This window comes from Sorex fumeus, unplaced genomic scaffold, assembly GCF_029834395.1.
Source record: "Sorex fumeus unplaced genomic scaffold, SorFum_2.1 ptg000014l, whole genome shotgun sequence".
Taxonomy (NCBI): domain Eukaryota; kingdom Metazoa; phylum Chordata; class Mammalia; order Eulipotyphla; family Soricidae; genus Sorex; species Sorex fumeus.
In genome coordinates this window covers 24,794,547-24,819,168 of record NW_026606071.1, presented here as the reverse complement: position 1 = coordinate 24,819,168, position 24,622 = coordinate 24,794,547, and the positions used below count along the sequence as shown (strand labels likewise).

Sequence of the window (24,622 nt, the reverse complement as noted above, 5' to 3'; positions counted from 1 at the left end):
AGAGCAAAGGCAATTAAAGAACATATGTCAATACCACTGCAAAACGTTTGGTATGATTCCATGTTTGTGTGTTTATAGAATACTATACATTGGTAGTTTCTCAAAGAACAGAAATTTATTTTTCACCGTTCTGAAGGCTGGGACATTCAAGATGAAAGCAAAGGTAGATCCAGTATATATACTGAGTATGTTCTTCCTAGTACAAATTGTCATCTTGTCACTATATACTCCTGACAGGAGCAACAAGGAAACTCACTGGGTCAGTTTTATAAGGACAAAATTAATGCAGGAAGAATTCATCCACATAACCTAATCCTTAAAGCTCTGCCTCCAAATACCATGGCACTGAAGGTTAGGCTATGACATAGGAATTCTGAGAGCACATAAACATTCAAACTTTTGCATGGGGGTAAAAATAATACTCACTTATATGGCACTCACATTCTACAAGTGACAGTGCCTAATCATCACCAAATCGCAGGAAGACAAATGTCAGTTTGTAAGTTTCCAATAAAAGGCGAAAAGGAACAGGGTTGCAATGGGAACTGCATGCAGGACATGCAGGACTTGAACATTCAGTGGCTGAGAGCTGCCTCCCCAGACCAGAACTGAGACACAGGAACCAGGCCTGGGCTGGTCAGTTGTCAGTTTATTCTCTCTCCTCCACGGTGCCATCCAATCTCTCCCTTATAGCACAGTCATAGTTTCGGTCGTAGTCCCGGTCGTTAGAGTTCTATCATCCTAGTTTCCTCATCTTCAATGTCTCATCCTCAGCATTCAGTTCCAGCATCTAGTTTTCATCTCCTTCTCAGCATCTCTTTCCCAGAGTCTAGTCCCAGAGTCTCATTCCAGAGTAGTTCTGTTGTCTGGTCCCCGAGTCTTATTCTGTTACCTCTTAGCCCTTACAGCATAGTTATGTAGAACTCATGAAGGATGGGGATACAAAGGTGGGGTTGAACATTATCATAACAACAAAGAGATGTAAAGCCTCTCCTTCAGGAGATTAACTCAAGGACAAAATCTCATCTCAGGATTCAGCACTCTAGATTACTAGGAAATCCACCCAAGGACGGGATTCCATCCAGGGTCTATTGCTTTCTCCTTTCAGCTAGTAATCCATTTAAACAATCATAGTAAATTTAGTTCTTGTGATATTTCTATCAATGTCATTTTGTATGAATACAGTAAGAGATATATTAAAGTTTGGCTCTTCCTGGGGACATCTCGCTATATATTCCAGACCATAGTCCTCAGGCCAGGTTAGTCTTTCCTAACCCATCAGGGTTCTTATTTAGTTACTTCTTTTTGGGTCATGACAGAGTTTATCCATGACCCTGCTCTTAACTTATAGTGAAGTATTATGGTGCTTGGCCTGGCCCATTTCGATATCAGCGTAACTCACAGCCTGTCCTGGATCTATCCAGTTCCTCATCAGGACCCTGCTCTTGGAGTGCTAAGAACTACGGGCAACTGAGGTGTAAGTCAAGTAAATATGGATGCTCAGGAGTAAATATTACTTTGGAGTCAATTAACTCCCATGTTACACAAGCATATCTTCCTGTGTCTATACAAAAAGGACATTGTTAAATAAACCATACAAATAACATAAAGGAAAGAGAAAAGCAATATAGAATTATTAATGACTGACGGAATTGGGTGTGCCTCAGTTCACGGTTGTGGGAGAGGCTCAGTAAAGCAAGAACAACTCAGTGTTATTCAACATCAGTTCAGCAGCAAACTTGAACAAATATTCTAACAAAACAAATAAATATCACTGAAAAATGACCAGGTCTAATAAACTATAGATTAAATGAAATTTTATAAAATGGTAGAAGGGAAACTTCCATGACTGAGTACTCATGGGCAGTCCACACAAACATACCCATAATCAATCAAAACTTAAAAAAAAATAGTTCTTAATGAAAACAAAATTAGTATATGACAGTAAAACCCTGAACTCATAAATCTGTCAAGTATCAAGGTCTAGGGAAATAGATGTGTTTGGGAAACTGACACCTGAAATCTTCTCAGGCTATACTAAAATGTTAATAACCATTCATGTTTTTCCATTCTCAACAGTGAATGGAAATTTTGTTAGCAATGAGCAGCCATGTGAATTCCATTGATGACGGAATCATAATTTTTATTAAAGTTATTTTTTATAAGTGTATGTATTCTACTATGAAGAGCTTGCTTTTCCCCTTTTATACAAGCTTTATAAATTCGCATCAGCAGCAGGAAGGTCTTTGTCTGAATAGATCTCAGTCTTCAATAATGTTACTGCATCCTTCATCTCTAGTTTTTCCAGCTCCCAATTATTGATCTTGCCAAAGAAAGAAGAAAATAATCAGTTTGCAAGAAGATGACATAAAATAAAGGCTAGTTTTGAGATTCAAACATATTAAAGTAACACCAAAGCAAAATGAATAAAAGCCTGAAATATTAGCCCACTTAGTGAAAGGGGTAAGCTGAATCTATGTGAAATCCATTATTTTTAGATACAAAAGTTTACATTTCACCTACGTGCAAATCTATGTGATTGGTATTGAGATAGATCAAGTATTCATATAAATATTTAAGATCTTGGGCCAGAAAAATAGTACAGTAGGTAGGACATTTGCCTGGTTCATGCCTGACCGGGGTTGGATCCTTGACACCTCATAGGGTCCCCTAGTACACCAGGACTAATCCCTGCGCAAAGAGTCAAAGTCCCAAGCTCTGCTGGGTGTGGCCCCAAAACAAAACAAAACAAAATAATCTCTTCATAAGATTCTTGTTCCAGTTAGAGACAGCTGCAAAGAGAGTTCCAGGAAGACCATGGCACTCAGAATTAAAAAGGAAAAGGATAAAGCATCCTCTACCAACCATTGCCTTCTGGTGACTATGAAAACAAACTGCTCATGATAACCTGGAAACCCAATGTGGTTCCCTGTGTCTTAAATAAAATGTTACAGTTTCCCTCTCAACAAAAAGGATTAAAGTTGTCCAAATATAACAACTACAAGTCCCTAAGGTAAATGATACTAATCAGTTTCACAGAAGCTGAATTGTGCCCCAGAAACAGCCTTTTTCAAACAATTCAACAATTCAACAACTTGTTAAACTGCTGACAATTCATTTTGCATTCTAGTAACCAACCTCACAGAATCCAGACAGAATGAACATCAGTAACTGAAGAATACTGTATAGGCGACTTTACTTACCAAGATCACACGGAAACCCATTGCTTTCAAATGCCGCATTTTCGTAGCAAATAATCCTCTAGGATGATCTGAATCCAAACAGTAGACAGATCTAGGAACACACAGTATAGCCACTCTGAAATCAGAAATGCACAATGAGTGTAATCACTGAAGAGATTACTATTTACAATCTTGCTGCATATCTGTTCTTTGGAGATTTCGAAGCTGAGCGCTCCACTCACCACAGTCCTCACCACTCCCTATTTGTGCTTAAAGGTACTCCAGAATTGAAGGCTGTTTTTGAAACCAAAGATTTATAATAATGTTTTACACAACTAATCCCTCTGTAGTCTCAATGATAAAAATCATCTTTACAGTCCTCCTGAGGAAACTATTTAGTTATGAAAACACCCTAAACTAAGGCTTTCCTGTGCAGTGCTAATAACCTTGATGATGTAGTTTTTTACGCTACTAGAAGAAATAATGTAGATAATATCAAATGGCAAACCCTCTTGCACGCTTTCTCTCTCGGAAATAGCAGTACTCAAAATCTAGAATGAGAAAGATGCCACAGCCAAGCTGACCCATGCAGGCCTGGTCTCTGAGCGCAGATCTCTGGAGGCTTTTTGAGATGCGTGGTGAACCAAGTCTCCATTCTCTGTTCAAAGGCGCAATGCTTCACACATACCCGACTTCTGCTGGCATATAAGTGGCACTGCTGACACCCCACACTGCTGAATCACCCCAGTTCCACAGTTCCCAGAGCTCACAGCCACATTGTGATAGTACTGATAGCCCAGTAGGAACACAGCAAATTAGATGGGGAAAGTTGTGCAGAAGCCCACTAAGTATTAATGAGTGAAAACAGTAACACAGAGGCTCAATTAACACCTAAAAGCTTGTACCTAGACAATGGCTTTAGTAACACCATCATGACATATGTTGTAACAAGCTATATAAATTATTTTGTGGCTACTAAGGAGGCAGGCTGCAGGGGTAGATTATAACTGGGGACATTGGTAGGAGGAAGGTCACACTGGTGGTGGGACAGGTGTTGGAACACTGAAATGACTGTATTATAAACAACTTTGTACATCATGGTATTTAAAGTATCACTGTCACAGTCACAGTCCTCCCGTTTTTCATTGATTTGCTCGAGCGGGTCCAGTAACATCTCCATTGTGAGACTTGTTGTTACTGTGTTTGGCATATCGAATACGTCACAGGAAGCTTGCCAGGCTCTGCCGTGTGGGCGAGATACTCTTGGTAGCTTGCCGGGCTCTCCAAGAGGGGCAGACAAATTGATCCTGGCTCAGCTGGGTTAGCCTCGCACAAGCCCTACTGCTGTGTTATCAAATATTAAAAATAAATAAATTAAACAAATCTAAAATAAGCAGCTCTCGAAAGAGGAACCTTGAAATAAACGCAAGCTTGTTTAAGAATGAGGTAAAATGTGTATATCTACAAAAATGTACAATTTATTTCTCCATTGTTCTTGGTCTCTAGGAAAGATTAAATTCACTGGGGAAATTACACTTGTGTCCTTACTGTCTTCTTTTAGTCTTACTCTGGATGTTATCTGAGACATTGCAAGAGAAATTGCTTATTCTGAAAGGAATGCTCAGATCCTTTACTTGTTACTACTTTAGGCTGAGTTACTATATTTTATTATTATGCCAGAGCAGCCGGAAAAGAAAAGTGAACTTTCAACAGGCCCAGTATAAAAATAATTTTTCTGATGGGAGAAAGGTAATATGAATACCAAAGAAAGTAGCTGAAAACAATGTTCAAAGAACAAGCTAAATGTTTTCAGGAAAAGGGAAAGGTTACAGAAGTACATGTCAACAAAGAGCAATGGGCAGAAAAGTGCTGAAAATTGCATATTGTTCTCTCCGTTTTTCTTTACTATGTTTATGTGCATTTCCTATAAATAAAGGAAGGCAGTGGATGCAAGCACTATAGTCAGGTTTCATGCTGCCTGCTTTTTGTGAATCCCATAAGGCCTAACAGGGCCTTTCAGCAGGCCGGCCAAACACAGGGTGTGTGCAAGAATTTTATGAATCTGCTTAAAAAGCAGGACTTTTATCAGGGGGTGGCATCACATTTCTCCCAGGCTATCTATAGTGTGTGAGTCAGAAAAACAACTTATGATTAATTTGAATATGCTTTCACTTTCATATGATATGGCTTAATTAAAATGTTGAAGTTCTTCTACCACTGGAAAGGTACTGATGTGCTACAACAAAATACCTGAGTATTTCAAATTTGTAGAAGCCTCTATTCTCTATGATCACTGTTACATTATCTTGTCAAAATTTCATTAAGTTGAAATTTATATAATTTTCATTATCAGTTGTATTCACTCGTTTAACCTTAATATCTCATTTTAAAAAACAATTTCTTCACATGTGAAATTCTTGTCCACCGTCTTTGAGGAAAGTGTCCGCGATTCATACTCTATGTGAAAGTAGGCTAAGGGATGAGGAGTCTCTTCTTGCATTATAAGCTACATACAAATATATGATTTTGGTATTATTACTTCTATTTAATATGAAGTCTTTGAGAACTAAGATTTAAAAACAGATAAATCAGCAAATGAATAAATAGAAGCAACCTTTGAATATCTGCAGACGTGACCTCATCTGTGTTAGAAAACGGAAGCACTTGATTCTTCTTAGTATCCATTCTGATTTCAAAATCTGAAAGAAAATAATTTTTATTAGTCTTTCAAACATTACTCAAAGTGATTTTGTTTCCAAATGCATAGCACAAGTCCCAATAACAATAATGCCAGCCATAAAGTACTGAACTTGTGGACCAGACACCAGTCTGGGCTTAATCTGTATAGCTGCATTTACGTGTCCCGGGCACTGTTTGAGGTGGGCAGTTTTATTCTTGCCAACTTATAGATTAAATAAAAGGAGTCTGCTTAAGCACCTAGCACCACAGCGCTAGTAGGAAAACAAGCTTTCAAACCCAGGCAGCACAGTGCCAGGAACACACTGCTCTCCATGACTCCATGAATTGACCACCGCAAACCCCCGCCCACCCTTTATTTTTTTTTTGGTCAGAAGAAAAAAGGAAAATAAAAAAAAGAAAATCATATGAAGTCCCATACCAATGTGATAATTATGTTGCAACTGTACACTTCTCGAGAAGCATTCTTCTCCCAGAAGGCTACTCAGTGCCTCTGCCACTTTTACATTTGGATTCAATGATAGGGATGGGAGTTGTGGCAATGATAAGTCTAGGGCCTTGTGATACGGAACACCATCCAATTTTAGACAAATATCCAAAATATAAAGCTTGTGAACATTCCTCTCCATGTCACCTAAAAAAGAAAATACAGTTAAGAGATAATATTAGAGGCACACTTAGAAGTCTACTATACTGTCTATTTACAACAGGGCCTAATGGTTAATGTTGTATTTTAAAAACTGTGTTAATGCAATTTTTTTGATCAGCTTAACTCTGTCCCACTTCTTCTCTCAGTGTCTAGATCAATGCCAGGTAGTTTACAATGTTCTAAGTCTTAAAACTGGTTGTGTTTTTTTGTTTTGTTTTGAAGATAATTTAGTCAAAATTTTTATTGCATAGGTTGAGAACCCAGAACCAAAAGGCAGAGTTGGGAATAGAATCCAAGTCTCCGGTTCTAGAAAATTTCTTCTAGACTGTTAGAAAATCAACATGTGCCGTTCCTTAATTACAAGTAATTGCATGGCACTGATTTTAGAAGAATTTAAACTGGGGCTGGTGAGGGGTGGATAGCAGGTCAGTCTAGCACACATTTGACTCAGATTTTATCCCCACCCCGTTGGGTCCCCTGAACTGTGAGTGCAGAGTCAGGTGTAATCCCTGATCACAGCCAGGCCACAAAACAAAAAAAATTTAAACTTCTCAATTTTCCTATCATCAAACTGTAATACTAAAGATCAAAAGTCAACAGTTAACTTGGTTCTAAGAGATAATAAACTCCTCACTTTGGCAACTATTTGGTTTCTTGCTGTAACACGGTATACTCTTATCAAGGGCCACCAGTAATAAACTATTTACACTTGCACAAGTTGACTTGATTTTGCTTTAGAGGTTATATCCTAGTAGGAAGGAGCATAAACAACTGACAAGACATAAAGAACTTGGGCAGTTAGTCACTGAATAGGTGCACAAAGTGTAAATAAAATGAATAATGATTCCTGTCTTCTCTATGTAGCATCTGTCATTGAAAGAAGCCCCGCTAGTTTGCTGGCTGAAGATCTGACCTTTGGCTTTACCATCATCCATCCTTTCCTCATTAGCATTGGTCCTCCATGTTTTAACTAACACTGCTCTATTTTCCCATTCAAAATCACCAGGCAGCCTTGTGACTGGCCTTGATTTGGTCTCTACTGTGCCCTGCCCTCTTACCTGACCTCAGCAGTTCCTCAATGACGTCCTTTTTGAGCAGCTGATTAATAGGGACCAGGGGGAAATGATTCATTAAGCAAAAGGAATATACAGCATTCAACAGGTTTTCTGAGGAGATGTGGTGAAGATAGTCAGTGAGGGCACCAGTCATAACTTCAAGGAACCTTCAGGGAAACAAAAGGTCACCATGAAATAGGAAAAAGACAAAGTCATAGCTGAGCTAGTGAGGTGACACAGAACCAATGGCTTTATTCACAGATCTTTCATTGCAGCTAAGTTGTCAGGCATCAGAGCATCTTAAAGCATACTAGATTTTTATCAGGAGCATATCGATAATATCAGGAACACAACTCCAGTGACAAAAGCAATTAAAATTCTCTTATAATACACAGAGTTCAAAGAACTACGAGATGAATCCTACCACCGAGGGCTAACATTATTCGCTATAATAAAAGCAGTTATACAGAGGTAGAAAAGAAAGGTGAAAATGTAATGACCATGGTGATTATGCTTATAAATGGTACAGAAACACTCTCTATCAATTGTTAAGGCATAAGCTATATAATCATCACTGTCACTGTCATTGTCCCTGTCACTCCCATTGTTCATCGAATTGCTCGAGCCGGCCGAGTAACGTCTCCATTGTGACTCTTGTTACTGTGTTTGGCATATCGAATACGTCACAGGGAGCTTGTCAGGCATTGCCATGCAGGCGATATACTCTCAGTAGCTTGCCAGGCTCTCCTAGAGGGGTGGACGAATCGAACCTAAATTGGCCAGGTTGGCTGCACGCAAGGCATATGCCCTACCCGCTGTGCTATCATTACAACCCATATAATCATGACCAACTTTTTTTTTCTTAAATGCAAAGTATGCAGGAGAAAGTGCAGGGGAAACTGATAAGAATTTTACTAGGTAGAAAAGATGGGACAATTTTAGGCTAAGTAAACAAATGGAGGCCTGAAAAGTGTACAGATTCTTACAGCCGAAGTAAGCCCTTATCAACATTGCAGCTGTAAAGGAAACTGAGAACAATGGGGAGATATCTAGGTGGGAGCAAATATGCAGGGGAAAGGAGATTAGGAAGGAGAGAGAGAGGAAGGCAGCTGAAGACCTCCGGAACCAGTAACAGCCATGCTTAAGACCACTCTCCACTTTCGGAGGAGCCTCACACATGAAGAAACTGACAGAGAAACCCAGGTGTGCAGGACCCAGAGCTGAGATCTCCAAGCCTGCTCAGATTGGAACTGGGCCTCCTCCACCCAGATCCCCCATCTTCCAGTAGTTAGGCATTATACCCACCAACTGCTCCCGGCACCGTGTTATCCTATCAACGGCCAAGACTCAGCTCCGTGAACCATGAGGCCATGAACCTCTTATTGTCTAGTTCTCACTCTTGGAGAACAAGACAGGCTACCGAGTGTATCCTGCCCACATGGCAGAGTCTGTCAAGGTCCCTGTGGTGTATTCAATATGACAAAACCCAGCAGTAACAATGACGGGTCTCATTCCTCTGACCCTGAAGGAGTCTCCAATGTGGCACTTGCTAAAATCTCAGGGCTAGGATGAATGGAGACGTTACTGGTGTCTGCTCGAGGAAATCGATGAACAACAGGATGACAGTGATACAGTGACACCTTGGTGGGAGCAAATATACAGGGGAAAGGAGAGAAGGAAGGAGAGAGAGAGAGGGAGGCTGTGGACCAGAGTTCTTCAATCTTTACACCTGCTGACCATCCTTGGGACAATGCAAAGACCAGTGGGCTAGGGAACTGCCAGCATTTCAGTGGATGGAAAGAATCAAAGAGACCCTAGAATGACAGTGAAGCAGCTCTGATTGGATTTGGAGCAAGAAAGGGCAGTTTTAGAAGTGACTCTTTGGAGCCTGGGTGGAAAGCCCCTCTCCCTTCTTTGGAGCCTGGGTGGAAAGCCCCTCTCCCTTCTCTCATCCCACTAATAAAACTCAAGCTTCCGCAGCACCGACCTAGATGTCATTACCTGGCATGCTCTTTCTTCCCTCTCTCGTTTGATAAGGAGTCCTTCTACTCAAACATTCTGCCTCATATCCCCACGGCGAATTCCTAGCCAACTGTCCTTGCTAAGATCTGCTCAGGCACCACCTCTTGTAGGCAGCACTGCCTGGTGTCCACCTGCGTGGATTCCCTCTGTCACACCAGGCTAGCTTCCTGGCACAATCCCCCCACAATTCCTATCTATCTTTTATAAAACTCTCGCCCCAGTTTCCATACTCTACTTGGCAATCTCTGTATCTAACATCCCCATTATGTGGAATCCACTGGCTAAGGGGACTATGCCACATTCATCTCTGTCTTAAGTACTGGGTGCCAGGGATAGTTTTCTGATTAAATATACTTAGATGAGAAAGACAAGAAGAAGCGCATGTTTGCATAAAAGGATGAGTCAAAATAATGAACTGAAAACTCCCTACCATCCCTACTTGGAGTGATCCCCGAGCACCAGTGGGTCTGGCCCCAAACCCCCAAATAAATAAATAAATAAATAAATGTACCTCTTTTCAGGGACCTCAATAAGGTGTGTTAAACACACACACACACACAATTATTTTTGCATGAAGATTTGATAAATAGCAATTAGAAGAGAAGAATAAAATTGAATGACTTCCAGAATTCTTGAGTTTGAGACACACATCAGTGACCACACAGAAACTATGGTGGTTCTGAGTTCAGGAGCAGGATACGACTAACCCAATAAATTCTCAGAGAATCTATGGGGTATGAATTAAGAGGATAAGAAACCAAAGGCCTGATCATGAGAGTTTAAAGGTCCACTGTACTCTTCCCTGGGTTTCAAACCCAGGATGATATCCTGGATTTCATGCACTTTTTCCCTGAGGCCATCCTGTAAAGTCAGGATTCAGGTGCCATATGAATCTGGATGCGGCAATACAAACGTAATAAGCAAAATCTTCAACCACTCTCTTTCTGAGGTCGGCTCCTCCAGTCAATTCCCATGCCAGATATTCTGCCTTATCCTGCTTATAAAACATGGGCCACTGTAGCTCAAAGTGCCACTTCTCTTCTTCTCCTTTCACAGAACACCCACTTGGGACTGACCACTTACTGTCTAGATGTACAAATCTTGCTTCCTGCAGAAATGACAGGGAACACACAAACTTGTGTGTGTGTGTGTGTGTGTGTGTGTGTGTGTGTTTTAAGTCCACAGAGTATTAAATTCAAACAACTGCACATTTGTGGACATTAAGAAATTTCTGACTTTTTAATCCTAATTTATCGGCAACACCTTCATGTCATTTCTTTCCAAGAGAGGAATGTTGAGGGGGGAGATTATAGATTAGATCAGGGTTTTTCAATAACTGCACCGTTAACATTTTTTTATGAGGGATACCCCTAGTGATGCTCAGAGAAGCCCAGGGGCCAGCAACAACGGCCTGAAAGTCAATGATCCTACCCAGCACTACAGTGTTGAGGACCAGTGGTGCTTGGGGTGCACCAGAGCTATTTTCTGGGTGTTCAGAGATATCAGGCAGTGCCAGATATCAAATGTAGAAAACTCTTACTGGAACTAGTCCCCTAGCTCCAGCATTACTGATTTTTTCAGACATTCTTTGTTGTGATGCTTACCATGAATGGAAGGATGACTCTGACCACTGTCACCAGAACAAAGGCAGTCCCCTCCTTAACTAGTCCCCACTTTCCCCAATGCCCAGGCATGAAGACCAGTGTCTCCAGATCTTGCCAAATGTCTTAAGGGAGGAAAAATCCTCCAGGTTGAGAGCCAATACATGGATGAAAAGAGAAGAGAGGAGATACAGTGGATAGAGCGCTTGCCTTGTATGCAGCTGATCTGGGTTCAATCCATGATACCCCAAGCACCATGAGAAATGAACCCTGAGCACAGAGCCATGAACACTCTACTCCCCTCAAAATAAAAGCAAAACACAGACAAAAGGAAAATGTTCAGGAGTCTCCTGGAAGGATTCTGCTCCCTGTGTGTTTTATTAGGCTTTCCAGCCTTTATGTGACAAGGATAGTTACCTTTCTTAACCACACCCCCACCACCACCCCCCAGCACTTGATTTTATTTTCAAATTAACAGATTTATTGCACCAAGTTATCTCTTGGGATGCTGAGTCAGTTGAAAATATTTCCAAAGTACTTACTCAATGTTCATTCTAATGCCCTGGAATCCACAGCACTCTTAAAAGAGCTTTGAATGCTAATCAAGTTGACTCATTTGTCAAGACAACCACATGGCAGGAAGCCAACAAAGAAAATTAAGCCAGGCAAGTAGCAAAAGGAGCATACTTTCTTTCCTTTTTGGGTGGCGGTAAGGAGCTCCCCAAGTGATACTCAGCAGGCCAAGGGGCTAGTTCTAGCCATTCTCAGCTGCGTGGGCCAGCAATTGGTGCTAGAATCCAAGGATATGGTGTTGGTTGGGCCCTGTAGTGCTGGGGACCACCTCGGGCCACCCCTAGCTATGCTCAGTGGTCTTTAGGATCCCACCTGGTGATAATGAGGACTTCCTAGGGCTATACCTGGTGATGCTCAGGGAGCCTCATTGTGCTAGGGATAAAATCTGGGTTGGGCATGGAAATTTCTCCTACACAAATTTTCCCCTTTATTTGTAACCTTTAGCAACTGCCTATTCTGTGCCACCTCCTGTGCTAAATCCAGAACGGGAATCTCACCTAACTTTAGAAAGCTTTCTAATCAAACAGCGGAGACACACTCAATGACAACCACAACCTTGTGTCAGGCTCCACTTTGACAGAGACCTGTATGGCATGACAAACACAGGGGGTCTTATGGAGAGAATGAAGCTTGGGAAAAGCAGTATGACATGTTCTCAGTACAAAGAGGAACAGAGCGGGAAACTGCTTTAGAATTGGCCCACACCGCTTCTTTGATTAACTGCTCCAAAGTGACAAGCATGGGACCCAAACCTGGATTTTCTCTTTAGAAAATCCGAATCTCTTTGGCAGTTAGAGTCAAGATTTGATAGCAAAGATCTGGCCGGGAATCCTGCCCTAGTTTGTTCCTCCCAAGGCCTCTGTGACCTACATACCCACTTTTAAAATCTAACCAGGACTATGTGTCAGGTGAAGCTTCAAGTAACCAACAGAAGTAACTGCTTTTGATGCTCATAAAACCAATGTGATTAGAAAGAATTCTTACTTATCATCATTTCACGAGATGAGAAGACTGGGCATAGACAAGTAACTTCCTAAAAATGGAGCAGATAATGAATGACAGCTCTGAGATTCAAATTTAAGCAAGTTATGGTTCGTGTTTCTGCTTTTAACAACCTTTTGAATCAATGACATTTTCTATTAGTTTCTGGTTTTTGATGAACCTTATCTGATGCAGACAGGAAGGAGAGATGATCTGGCAAAAAGTATAGATGTGGTATTTATTAGCAGAAATACCTGATTTGGTTAAAAACAAAAAGAATAAAAAATTGTAGCTTAAGACCAAACGAACAGTTACGCTCAGAACTTTGAGACCAAATGAACAGTTATGCTATGACCTGAGGAGTTTAGGGAATAAGCTGGGAGGATTTGAAATGGAAATCCGTAGACTGAATAAATCATAAAGACCAAAGAAAATAAGCAAGACTAAAGAAATTATCTTGAACCTTGTACTTCAGTAAGCAATATTTTGTTTTAGTTCTTGACATTGATGATGGCCACTTGTAATAACTCTCCAAACTTAAGATTTGCAATCTTCACTAAGTATGTGATGTAGCAATATAAAAAGTGAAAATAAAGGAAAAGTACATACTCTTGGGGATGGTGTTTGCTGATGTGATTGAGGGAAGAATATATATGAAGAACAGAGATAATGCTTTTCATGTTTAGGGAGCCAGGTTCTTCTATTATTTTTTCTATAAACAAGTCCATCAGTTCAACAGGTCGAAAGCCAAGGTTTTCAAATAGAATGAGGAGGAAAATAATCTTTAAAAAAGAGAGATTCAAGGGAAAATTACTAATTACAGTATTCTACTAACAATTTCTTAGATCATATAACTGAAATAACAATACAATTGTCACAATATTCACTAGCACTGTGGCACTATAGCACTGTCCTCCCGTTGTTCATCGATTTGTTCAAGCAGGTCCAGTAACGTCTCCATCGTGAGACTTGTTATAACTGTGTTTGGCATACTGAATACATCATGGGTAGCTTGCCAGGCTTTGCTGTGCGGGCGAGATACTCTTGGTAGCTTGCAGGGCTCTCCAAGAGGGGCGGAGGAATTGAACTCGGGTCAGCCGCATGGGCCGCGTGCAAGGCAAATGCCCTACCCGCTGTGCTATCGCTCCAGCCCAATATTCACTAAAGAAAAATAATTTTTTTTTGGGGGGGGGGAGGTCACACCTAGCAGTGCTTAGGGATTACTCCTGACTGCACTCAGGAATCACTGCAGGAGGACTATGAGGTCTCGGGGACTGACTGAATCTAAGTAGCCACATACAAAGCAAGCACCTTTCCCACTGTACTATTTCTCTGGACTCCCAAAATAATTATTCTGCACAAAATCTGTTTTACTAATTACTGAATCAGGTATCTAGTTAACAACCATGTTTTATAAGCTGAGAATCAGGATACACAATGGTTTCCATAGCTTCATTTCATTTAAAAACAAGCCCTTAAAAATAATGCTTTTCTACATGCTTTTCATAAAACAGATATGGAAATAACCTTATTATTATTATTTTTTTTTGGTTTGGGGGCCTTACCCGGCAGTGCTCAGGGTTTACCCCTGGTTGTGCTCAGAGATCACTCCTGGCAGTGGTTGGGGAAAATGATCAAACCCCGATCTGCTGCATACAAGGCAAGTGCCATACCTGCTCCAGCCCCCTGAAAATAACTTTTAAATGTACATACAGGACCAAATCAATTTTAATTTTTCCTCATTTCCCTAGGTACTACATAGATTATAAAATGTGAAATAACTCAAAATTTTCTATGTAAAATATTAATTTCTCTAAGTGAGACATTGAAACCTGGTACTTCTTCCTGAAGTCAGTTTTCATCAGAACTCAATACTCACTCTACTCTCCAGAGGGTAAGTGATGGAGCACTTTTACCACTGTTCTCACAAAAAGTTTTTTACCAACTGCTTCATTTGTATGTGTTTATTTTTAGCATAACCCCTGGACTAACAGGGTATTAGAAATGAAAAATAAAGCTTTCCCATCAATAACAAATTGATTTGATCATTAAGGAATGGCATTTTAATCTTCATAAAGCATGTTATTCTAACAAAAGTGGAAAATCAGAAATGATTCTAATTATCCTAACAAAGTGGTATATAATCCTCTAAACACAGAAATGAATGAGAGAAAGAAAGAAAAAAAGAAAGAAAGAAAGAAAGACAGACAGACGGGGATATGGTGCCGCCAGCAGGTCAATCTGTACCTGTGAGGCAAGTACATCAGCAGCCTGATGGCACCGTCAGACTTCCAGATACCCCAAAATTGCTGCTGTGCCTTTGGCCAGACCCCAAAAAGTTGGGGCAAAGTTTACCAAGAAAGTAAATGGCCAAAAGTTAGGTATGTGGGAAACACACTCACAAACCACCTCCAGCTCAGCTATATTATTGGAGGCATGTCCTTTCTGGTTCCTGATTGAACAGCTTAATGGCCATGATCCCAGAGACTCAGGAAAAAATCTCAAAACAGAGCGGCTTTTGGCAGAAATGTGTCCAGTCCCTGCAGTAGGTTACCGGTGCTGGGCCAACCCAGGTGGGAATAGGTTTTGTGCCTTGGCCTGTTCCCCCGGCGGCCCAGTGGCCGCCATCCTTCAGAGGCCACTGGACAGTCAGGTTTGGGCCCCCAGTGACGAGACACGCAGGGCCTCACGGGATAGGGGTGGAGCTGGTCCTGTCCTCCCCACCCCGACGAGACCCCAAGTCATCGCCCACAAATGGCCTCTCTGGCTCCTGATGAAGCTGCTTAACGGCCATGATCCCAGAGACTCAGAAACAAATCCTGAAACCCAGCGGCTTTTTGCAGAAATGCGTCCAGACCCCTCAATAGGTTACTGTCGCCAGGCCACTCCAGGGGGGAAAGGGTGTTGTCCCTCCGCCTGCTCCTAATTGGCGGCTCAGTGGCCGTCATCCTCCAGAGGCTATTGGACAGTCAGGTCTGGGCCCGCAGTGACAAAACTTGTTGGGCCTCACGAGATGAGGGGGTGGGGGGGGGGGGGAGCCGGGCCTGTCCTCCCCACCCCAACAAGACCCCAAGTCATCGCCCATGAACGGCCTCTCTGGCTCCTGATGAAGCTGCTTAACGGCCATGATCCCAGAGACTCAGAAACAAATCTCAAAACCCAGTGGCTTTTGGCAGAAATGCGTCCGGACCACGCAGTACGTTACTGTCGCCAGGCCACCCCAGGGGGGAAAGGGTGTTGTCCCTCTGCCTGCTTCTCCCTGGTGGCTCAGTGGCCATCATCCTCCAGAGGCCACTGGACAGTCAGGTCTGGGCCTGCAGTGATGAAACTTGTTGGGCCTCAAAGGATGGGGGTGGAGCCAGTCCTGGTCTCCCCGTCCTAACGAGACCCCAAGTCATCGCCTATGAACAGCCTCTCTGGCTCCTGATCAAGCTGCTCAACGGCATGATCCCAGAGACTCAGGAGCAAATCTCGAAACCCAGTGGCTTTTGGCAGAAATCCCTCCAGATTTAAGTGTTAAAATTTCGGAATTTCAAAATCACATGGCCCTACTTGCAGCCACGCGACATCATGTTATTCATAACCAGCAATAGAACATAAATTGTCTACTGTTGCCTTTTCAGCAGTGTTGGGGTAAAACACTTTTCAGAGTGTTGGGGTAAAATCTCAAATAATAATGGTGGGTCTGGTGTCGAAATATTGAATGTGATCAAAGTAGAGAGTAATGTGGAAATCATCTGCCCCACAGGTAGGGGAAGGGTGTGGGATGGGGGTACTGGGGTTGTTGGGGGTGGAGAACGGGCACTGGTGAAGGTATGGGTGTTACATTGTATGACCGAGACTTAGACTCGAAAGCTTTGTAACTGCTCTCATGGTGATTCAATAAATAAAATTATAAAAAAATGAAAAAAAAAAAGTAAGGTGGAGTTCATGCACAATTCAATCAGCTAATCAGTGGCTGAATAAATAGCAGTACTCCTACATAAAAGAAAGAAAGAAAGAAAGAAAGAAAGAAAGAAAGAAAGAAAGAAAGAAAGAAGAAAGAGAGGAGCTAGAGAGACAGTACAGCAGGAAGAGTAATTGTCTTGCACATGACCAACCCCAGTTCAATCTCTGTAACTGCACTTCGGCCCCAAGCCCCACCAGAAGAGATCCCTGTGAGCAGAGCAGGGCAAGGCCTAAGCCCTGAGCACAGCCAGGTATGGCCTGCCCCCACAGTGACCCCCCAAAAAATTGAGAGGAAAAACTTTAGTGATCTTAATTCTTGTTTCAGGCAGCCAAAAGACTGAACAGTATGTTAATAAGTAAACCCAAGGTAAAAACGATAAGCTAATTCACATTTTCTATTATTCTTAAAAAAAATGCTTAAAATGCTAAATGAGTTCATATGCTTATGAATTAGTTTAAAGGTTTCTGAGGCTTTTAAAAAAACTGTTAGCATACTTACTTGTTTCCATTTCCAGATGTCAAATGTTGTTGTCACATAATCTGCTATTCCCTGGAAAAGACTTAAATTACGGTATTGCAGATCTCTACAAGACTGCAGTATGTTGATCAATACTTTCAAAGGACATCCATGGATATTGCCTTTAAGAATAAACAAAAATTACCAGATAGTTTTGAATACATGATCTACCATAGCCTATATGCAGAACTTCTATAACAGCAATATTTTGTCAAAACAAAAAACCAAAAACTATCTTTGGCAAAAATGAAATTAGATCCAACCACATCATCAGGTTATATTTCATTTAATGACAAAATTTTTATTTGTTTGAAATTTGGTTTAGGGCCACAATCGGCTGTGCTTGGCACTTAGCCCTGGAGGTATTCAGGGGACCATATGGAGTGCCGAAGATCAAACACAGGTAAACTGCATGCAAGGCAAGCATTCTACCCTCTATACTCCCTCTGCAGTCCCTAAAAGCAACACTTTTTAAAGCACACTAAAAAGTATTGTTCAGAATTGTATGTCAGATGCGACACATGATGGAAAAAAAAAAATTCTCATTACCTATGACCATTTTACTGCATTCATCCAGAAGTACGACAGAACGGTAGTCCATGGCAGCTAGTACCTCAAACATGCGCTGGCTATTCAAAGTGGAAAATTTGCCTAATTCCCTCAAGGCTTTCATCTAAAAAAAGAAAGATTTTTTTTTTATTATTTGTCAAAATCAATGAATTTTTTTTTTTTTTTTTTTGCTTTCTGGGTCACACCCAGTGGTGATGCACAGAGGTTACTCCTGGCTCTGCACTCAGGAATTACTCCTTGTGGTGCCTGGGGGACTGTATGCGATGCTGGGAATCGAACCCTGGTCGGCCGCGTGCAAGGCAAAAGCCCTACCTGCTGTGCTATCGCTCCAGCCCAATCAAATTTTTTATCTTCAAATAAACAGATAAGGTTTGCACAAATGACTCAAATAGATATAAAGATACATAACGAGACATACACATACATATAAATTTATTCCAATTATTTGGCTTTAGCAAGTCAAACTAAAAAGCACAATAACACCCTCTCAAAAATCTGACCTAAATAGTGTGACTTTTTCCAAATCCCACCAACTGGAAAAAATTTAGATTTTTACCTCTAGTTTCCTTTTCAGAGCAATCGGTGCATCTTTTCCAATACATCGCATCACAGTTTGTAATGTGAAGATACGTTCTATATTCCATACTTGCTGATCAACTAGGATCCTGTCATCAAACACAATAAATACCCCCAAATAAATTAAACCAGAAGAGAAATCTTAGAAAAGCATCTGGTCCAGCTCCAAATGCACCATCAGATCCCTGGTTTGTATTCACATCTAGGCAAGGCAGATGAAGTCCTTAGAAATGATCTATGGACCAAGAGGGCGTTTGACAGTCAGTGAAAGGTCCAGGAGTTTCCTAGTGCTCTTCCCTCTATCATTATTCTGCCTTCTTTCCAAGTGAACGAATCACAGCAGAAGACAATAAGAAGATTTCCCAATATGTAGTCAATGAAAAGGGTAATTATTATTCTCAGTAACCTATGACATTGGAACAGTCACATCAATTTTAATTTTATGCAGTTAAAACTCAAATTCCGTTTCAGGTTGACATGAATAAAGAAAAGTTCTCACCTCAGTCCTGCTCGAAGAACATCCACATTCTTGCATGGCTCCATGACCTCTAAAACAGTTGATAAAACTGAAAGACATTTCTCATCACACTCATTGATACGTTCCTATTGAAATACAATTACAAAAACACTACAGATGATGATAAGCCCATATTAGACCTCTGAACCAAGCAAAAATCCTGTCTTGATGCTTTTAATGAAAGAATCATCAAATCAGTAACTCTAACAATCAATACATGATAAACAGAATCTTTGGAAAATAACGGTCACATTTAAGTGACCTTTCATATACAAGTTATATTCTTTTATTTGGGCGTGGGGGGGAAGGGCACACCCAGTGGTGCTCAGGGATCACTTATGACAGGTTTGAGAAATTATATAGGGTCAAACTCAGGCCAGCATTGAGCAAAGCAAGAACCTAAACTGGTATGTTATTTCTCTGGCCCAACATATAGTCTCTTATGTATCAGCACGTGTTTTTTCCCCCATTGGCCATTATCATTAAAAATATTAATAAAAATATTCCTCTGATTCTAAAATAACTTTTCTCAAACATTAGTGACCTCTTCTTGGAACCTAAAGACATTATAAAGGGAGCAATAAGCACAAACAATGTAAGTCTGCCCATATCTCAAGAACATTAGAAATTGTGCTCTTACAATTACTTCTATTTTTCCTGGTATCAACCTTTAACTTTGGTCATGAAATTTCTGACTCACAAATAAAGTTGCATTTTTAGATCCAATATCCAGATTTAAAGGGAGTCTTACACTTTACAGATTCTTCTTTCTAACACCATATAAAAAGTCTATACATAATATACATGTAATTGCACTAAACTGAAACCAAAAATCTTGAATGCAATAATTATTATTTATAAAAACTAAAAAATAAAGAAAAGTATTACATAATGCCATCTATATGAAATAACTAAGAGTGAAATTCACAGAATTAGGAAGCAGAATAGTGGTTGCCACAGCCCAGGAAGCTCACAGAACTTGCTTTTAATGGGTTAGGATTAGGATACTGCTAATATGACTCCTAAAATGGTAAAGAACATAATCTGGAAGGTAAAATAGAATTTAAAAAAATTACCTAGTGATCTGAAATTTAATCACATCTAGTCGTTACACATGACAAGAGTAGTTGTGATCATCTTAGCAAACAGGCAAAAAAATGGTATGCTCTTTTAGTACCAAATCTCAAGTCAGAACCCTTTAAAGGTTAAGAAATGGATACAGCTGAAAACAACAAAATAAGGTCTCAACCCCAGACATAAGTTTTCCTAAATTCCTAACAATTTATTAACTCTCCAACAATTCATTAATCTTTGCCATGAAATTTCACTGATGAGGCACTGTTCTACTATCTCTAGCTAAAATGTTCTTACAACATTCCAGCAGGTCAGGACAATGAAACACCATCATATATGGATAAAGATATTCTGATATCCAGGAATTTTACTCCATGGCTTGGAGGCCAACCACACATGCTAGGGGAAAAGGGAGCTCAGATAGAGAAGGGAACACCAAATAAAGGTTGTTGGGAGGATCCTCCCAGGATGGGAGAAGTATGCTGAAAGTAGACTATAGACCAAACATGATTGTCACCCATTGCCTCTTTTGCAAACCACAACACCCAATAAGAGAGAGAGAACAAAAGGGAATGCCCTGCCACAGAGGCAGGGTGGGATGGGGGAATGGGGGGTGGGAGGGATACTGGGATCCGTGGTGGTGGGAAATGGGCACTGGTGGAGGGATGGGTATTTGATCATTGTATAATTGAAACCCAAGCACAAAAATTTGTAAGTCTACAACTGTACCTCATGATGTCTCACTAATAAAAATTTTAAAAAATAATAATAAAATAAATGATACTAAAAACAAACAAAAAGAGATATTCTGATATCCAAATACCCACTGCTCATACTTCATTGACACACTATGCTGATGTACACAATTGTCTAGGTGTGTAGCCCGTACTTGCCTTGCACATATGAGTTTGACTCCCAGCACCCTCCTCTCCCCAAAAAAATCTAGTAAGAACATTATGACCAGGAAAAGTGGTGGTGCCCTGTAATAATTTTTAAATGTCCATATAGGAAATATAGACGGGGTTTTCTGTGCTTTAAACACACACACACACACACAAATTCTCACTTGACATGGAAATCACAATGATGCAAAAAAGTCAGCTAAAAACTCACATGTGGGGAATGGAGAGATGATATAGGGCTTAAGGAGCTTGCAGTGCTAGCCACAAAGCCCAGTTTGATCTCGGGCACTGCATATCATCCTCTAAGCAACACCAAAAGTGAACATAGAGCACAGACCCAAAAGTAAGTCTTGAACATAGTGGTTTTGACCCCCAAAACTCAAATAAGAAAATCTCTCATATACCTATGAAGCAGATTCTTGAATCCTATAGCAGGATACGATATATAATATACCCTGAGAAAATTCCTCTGTTAATTTTTTATTAACTACTTTTTAAGTTATCTAAAAAAAATTATGATCACTAAATACAGAAGTCTGAGGTAACCATTCTTAAAAGATAAATGATTAATTTCATAAGCTATCCTCACAACTGATGTTATTTTAGAGGCATCAAACAAAACACCAATCCCTTTGTTTGGAGTTTATGACTACTCCAACCAATTCCAATCCTCTTCAATCCATTTCCCACTTACTCAGTGATGTAAAATACAAATTTGGTTATGCTGACTATTTTTGTTTAAAATACTTCAATGGGTACTTCATTATCTAAAGGATAAGAGGATTCATACTCCTTAGCCAGATATAAAAGGCTGTTTATGATAGGTCCTTTTTTCTAGCTCCGTGCTCTTTTTTTGGAGGGGGGTGGGAGGGAGAAGGGAGAGTGGGGGGGACATACCCCAGGATGCTCAGGGATTATTCCTGGCTTTGCACTCACAAATTACTCCTGGTAGAGCTTGAAAGACCAGATGGGATGCCAAGAATTGAACTCGGGTCAGCCATATGCAAGGCAAACACCCTACCTGCTTGCTGTACTCTCTGTCTCTGGCCCTGCCAGCTCCATCTCTTGCCACTAGACCTCTAATCTTTCCTCCTTAATTACTAGCATAATTTCTCCTCCTTCTCAAACCTAACTTGATTATTCTTAGCTGAACTGATGTGGTTTCAGCTTCCCAAACTTTTGCTTTGGGATGTTGAATATACAATCTTTTTGATTGAAAATACCATCCTCCTCACCATCAATACTCTGATAAACTGCAGGTCATTCTTTGAATTCAGCTTTGAAGAATCTGTTGAATTTGAATTCCACCTCTAGAATGGACTAGGTATTCATTCAACTTAGTAAATATGTACTAAATAACCTATAAATTAGAACTTTAGATCTATGACAATGGAGGAGGAATTTAACTCTATACCAAGGATCATAGGAGGCAATTTATTTGCTAAGCGTATGTGTGTATCTGCATTAAATAACAATCCTGAATTTTCCTCACCTATTTCTCTTCCCATCATCCTTATGGTTATTTTTGAAGATTTCGTTGTATATTAAATTCTAGGGTTTTTTATTTTCACTGTACTGAAAACACAACATGTCCATTATTTTCTTGACAATTTGTATGCTCCCATGCTCAGTATAGTGCCCATAATGTAGAAAATAAATACTGGTTAAATGAATATTGGCCATTTTTGTAAGGGCCTAATATTTTTATAACATTAGTGACAAATGCAATAACTAATCTTTAATACCCCCAAGTGTTTACTGCATGCAAAGGAATCTACTAGCTATAACTTTGGCTAAGTTGCTTAACATGACTGAAACCATTTTCTCATATGATAAATGAAGGTTAACACTGACCTTGAGGCTGCTGTTGAAAGGATTAAATAAGATTATATAAGTAAAAGGTACAGGTACTCGATACATGTTAATTTCCTTCCTTCAAATACAACAGTTTCTTGCATATTCTCCATCTGTCCTCATTTTTGTTTAATCACTATTTCTCAAGTCTGGAGAAGAGTAGGACAAACTTCCATAAACATCCACAACAAAAGGAAGAAATAATTAACTGAAGGTTCCTAAATCACATACATGCAAAAAGACTTAAAAAGGAAACTACCAATACACCAACTGGATGTTTTAGGGAGGATATTACGTCCCCCTCATTCTTTCAAGGCATGCCATTCTCTGTCAAGGAATGTCTAAGTTTCCTTTTGATTTTACCTGGATCACCCTCAGCAAGGTCTGTACCAGCAAAGTGTTCTGAGGAATTCCAAGCTTCACCACAGCATGGAAACTGAACATGAGGTGGTCATAACGCATGATCTTGGCTTCTCTCATCATATGTTCACACAGCTGGTTAAATGCAGGGTGGTTAAACATCAGTTGCTTTTCAAAGCGCTTCTGGTCTTCAGACATCCTTTTGGCAATTGTCCACATGGCTGAGAAGTAGTTACTACTAGGAAATGTAGGTGCTTCTGAAAATGTATCTAACACATCACACAGGGAATTACTCTCCCTAGACAGCTTTTGAGAGTTTATATGGGTTGGTTTTGTTTCCTTGGTGAGAATGTCTTCATTGTAGGGTTCGTGATTAACCTTTTCTTCCTTCAACCCATCATTGGAAGCATGTGAGTATTTTGAGTCCACAGAAAGTCCTCTAGGACAAAGTGGTTTGTTAACTCCGGGTACTATTCCAGAGTTGATGCCTTTAGTTTGAAAGCCATCATCTCCTGGTTTAAATACGAAAGCATCTTGAAATAGGTATCTAACAGGTGACTGCATTCTCATATCAAAGTTACTGAGATTTCTTGGGTTCCAGTGTGAATAAACTACTGCTGGTCGGCCAAATCTCAAAGAATACAGTCTCACAGTTCTGCTTGTTGGAACCAAGTTACCGAACTGTTTCAGGCTCCACAAAAAGGAACCTGCTCTTTTATTCATTTTGCTAGCCATTGATACAATGGCTTTAATGTTGTCAAGATGAGGCAACAGTTGCTTCTAGTAGATAGAGAGGACGCATAGTCTAGTAGTTTTTCTGTAGGGGAAAGGACTGTGAAAAGAACAAAACATAGAGCAAAACTTACACTTCATGGAAGAGCACGCGTTCAACAGAAACTGAAAGGTAACCAACGGTGACATCAACAATTTACATGAAAAGGCTTCAACTATTTGACTCAGATGAGCTTCCTTCACTTCTATCACAATAGGCACGATCTTTCAAAGTAGGAAATATTCTCTCATCGAATTGCTCTTTAAGTACTTTGGAAAAAGAGATTTTTACCAAAAATGAGGTGGATTCCCCTATGGGAATGCGTTTGCCAAACCTCTGCGGAATGGATTTTGAAAAACACTTTTGCCTGAGAGAAGAAGTTCTCAATGAGAACTAAGGGTTCGACTGCAGAAGAATACACTCAACTTACAGGTGGTTATGGCAAGGGCCGAAATAGCTAATAAGAAGGGGGCCTGGAACAAACGTAGAAGCTCAGCAATGGAAACAAGCAAGAGAAGTGAAGCTTGCACGTGGCGGGGAGAGAAGTGGTCATCCGGCACCAGAGCCCACAATCCTCATCAGGTGCCTGTTCCCCAGTACGAATCTGCCCCCCTAGGCTTAATGTCTGAGCGAGTCCTAAAACGTCTCCCGGCACAAGGCTAAAGGAGTCTCGGGAGCTGAGCCGCTACAACTCGGCCCCTAACCCGTCTCGCACTCACCTGAGGTCAGAACCCCCCCCCTCCCGGTTACATGCCACTTCCGCCACCACCGC

The 24,622-nt window shown here is 40.6% G+C and overlaps 1 protein-coding gene across 3 annotated transcripts; it reads right to left on the bottom strand.

Annotated features, from left to right (window-relative positions):
- Nucleotides 1–92: 92 nt before the first annotated feature.
- On the bottom strand, nt 93–24,596 carry FASTKD2 (FAST kinase domains 2). 3 transcript variants are annotated; one of them, XM_056111664.1, is made up of 12 exons: nt 24,570–24,596; nt 23,082–23,910; nt 18,871–18,974; nt 18,352–18,460; nt 17,775–17,898; nt 17,208–17,347; nt 13,370–13,542; nt 7,587–7,750; nt 6,301–6,513; nt 5,797–5,881; nt 3,204–3,318; nt 94–2,323 (listed from the first exon to the last, which is right to left on the bottom strand). In XM_056111664.1, exons 2-12 carry the CDS (start codon nt 23,811–23,813, stop codon nt 2,216–2,218), a joined length of 2,067 nt encoding a protein of 688 aa, XP_055967639.1. In that variant the 5' UTR covers nt 23,814–23,910; nt 24,570–24,596; the 3' UTR covers nt 94–2,215. The 3 variants fall into 3 exon arrangements, with proteins under 3 accessions (XP_055967640.1, XP_055967639.1, XP_055967637.1); XM_056111662.1 differs by lacking the exon at nt 24,570–24,596 and adding an exon at nt 24,281–24,503; XM_056111665.1 differs by lacking the exon at nt 24,570–24,596 and having other exon boundaries at nt 93–2,323; nt 23,082–23,836.
- Nucleotides 24,597–24,622: the final 26 nt, after the last annotated feature.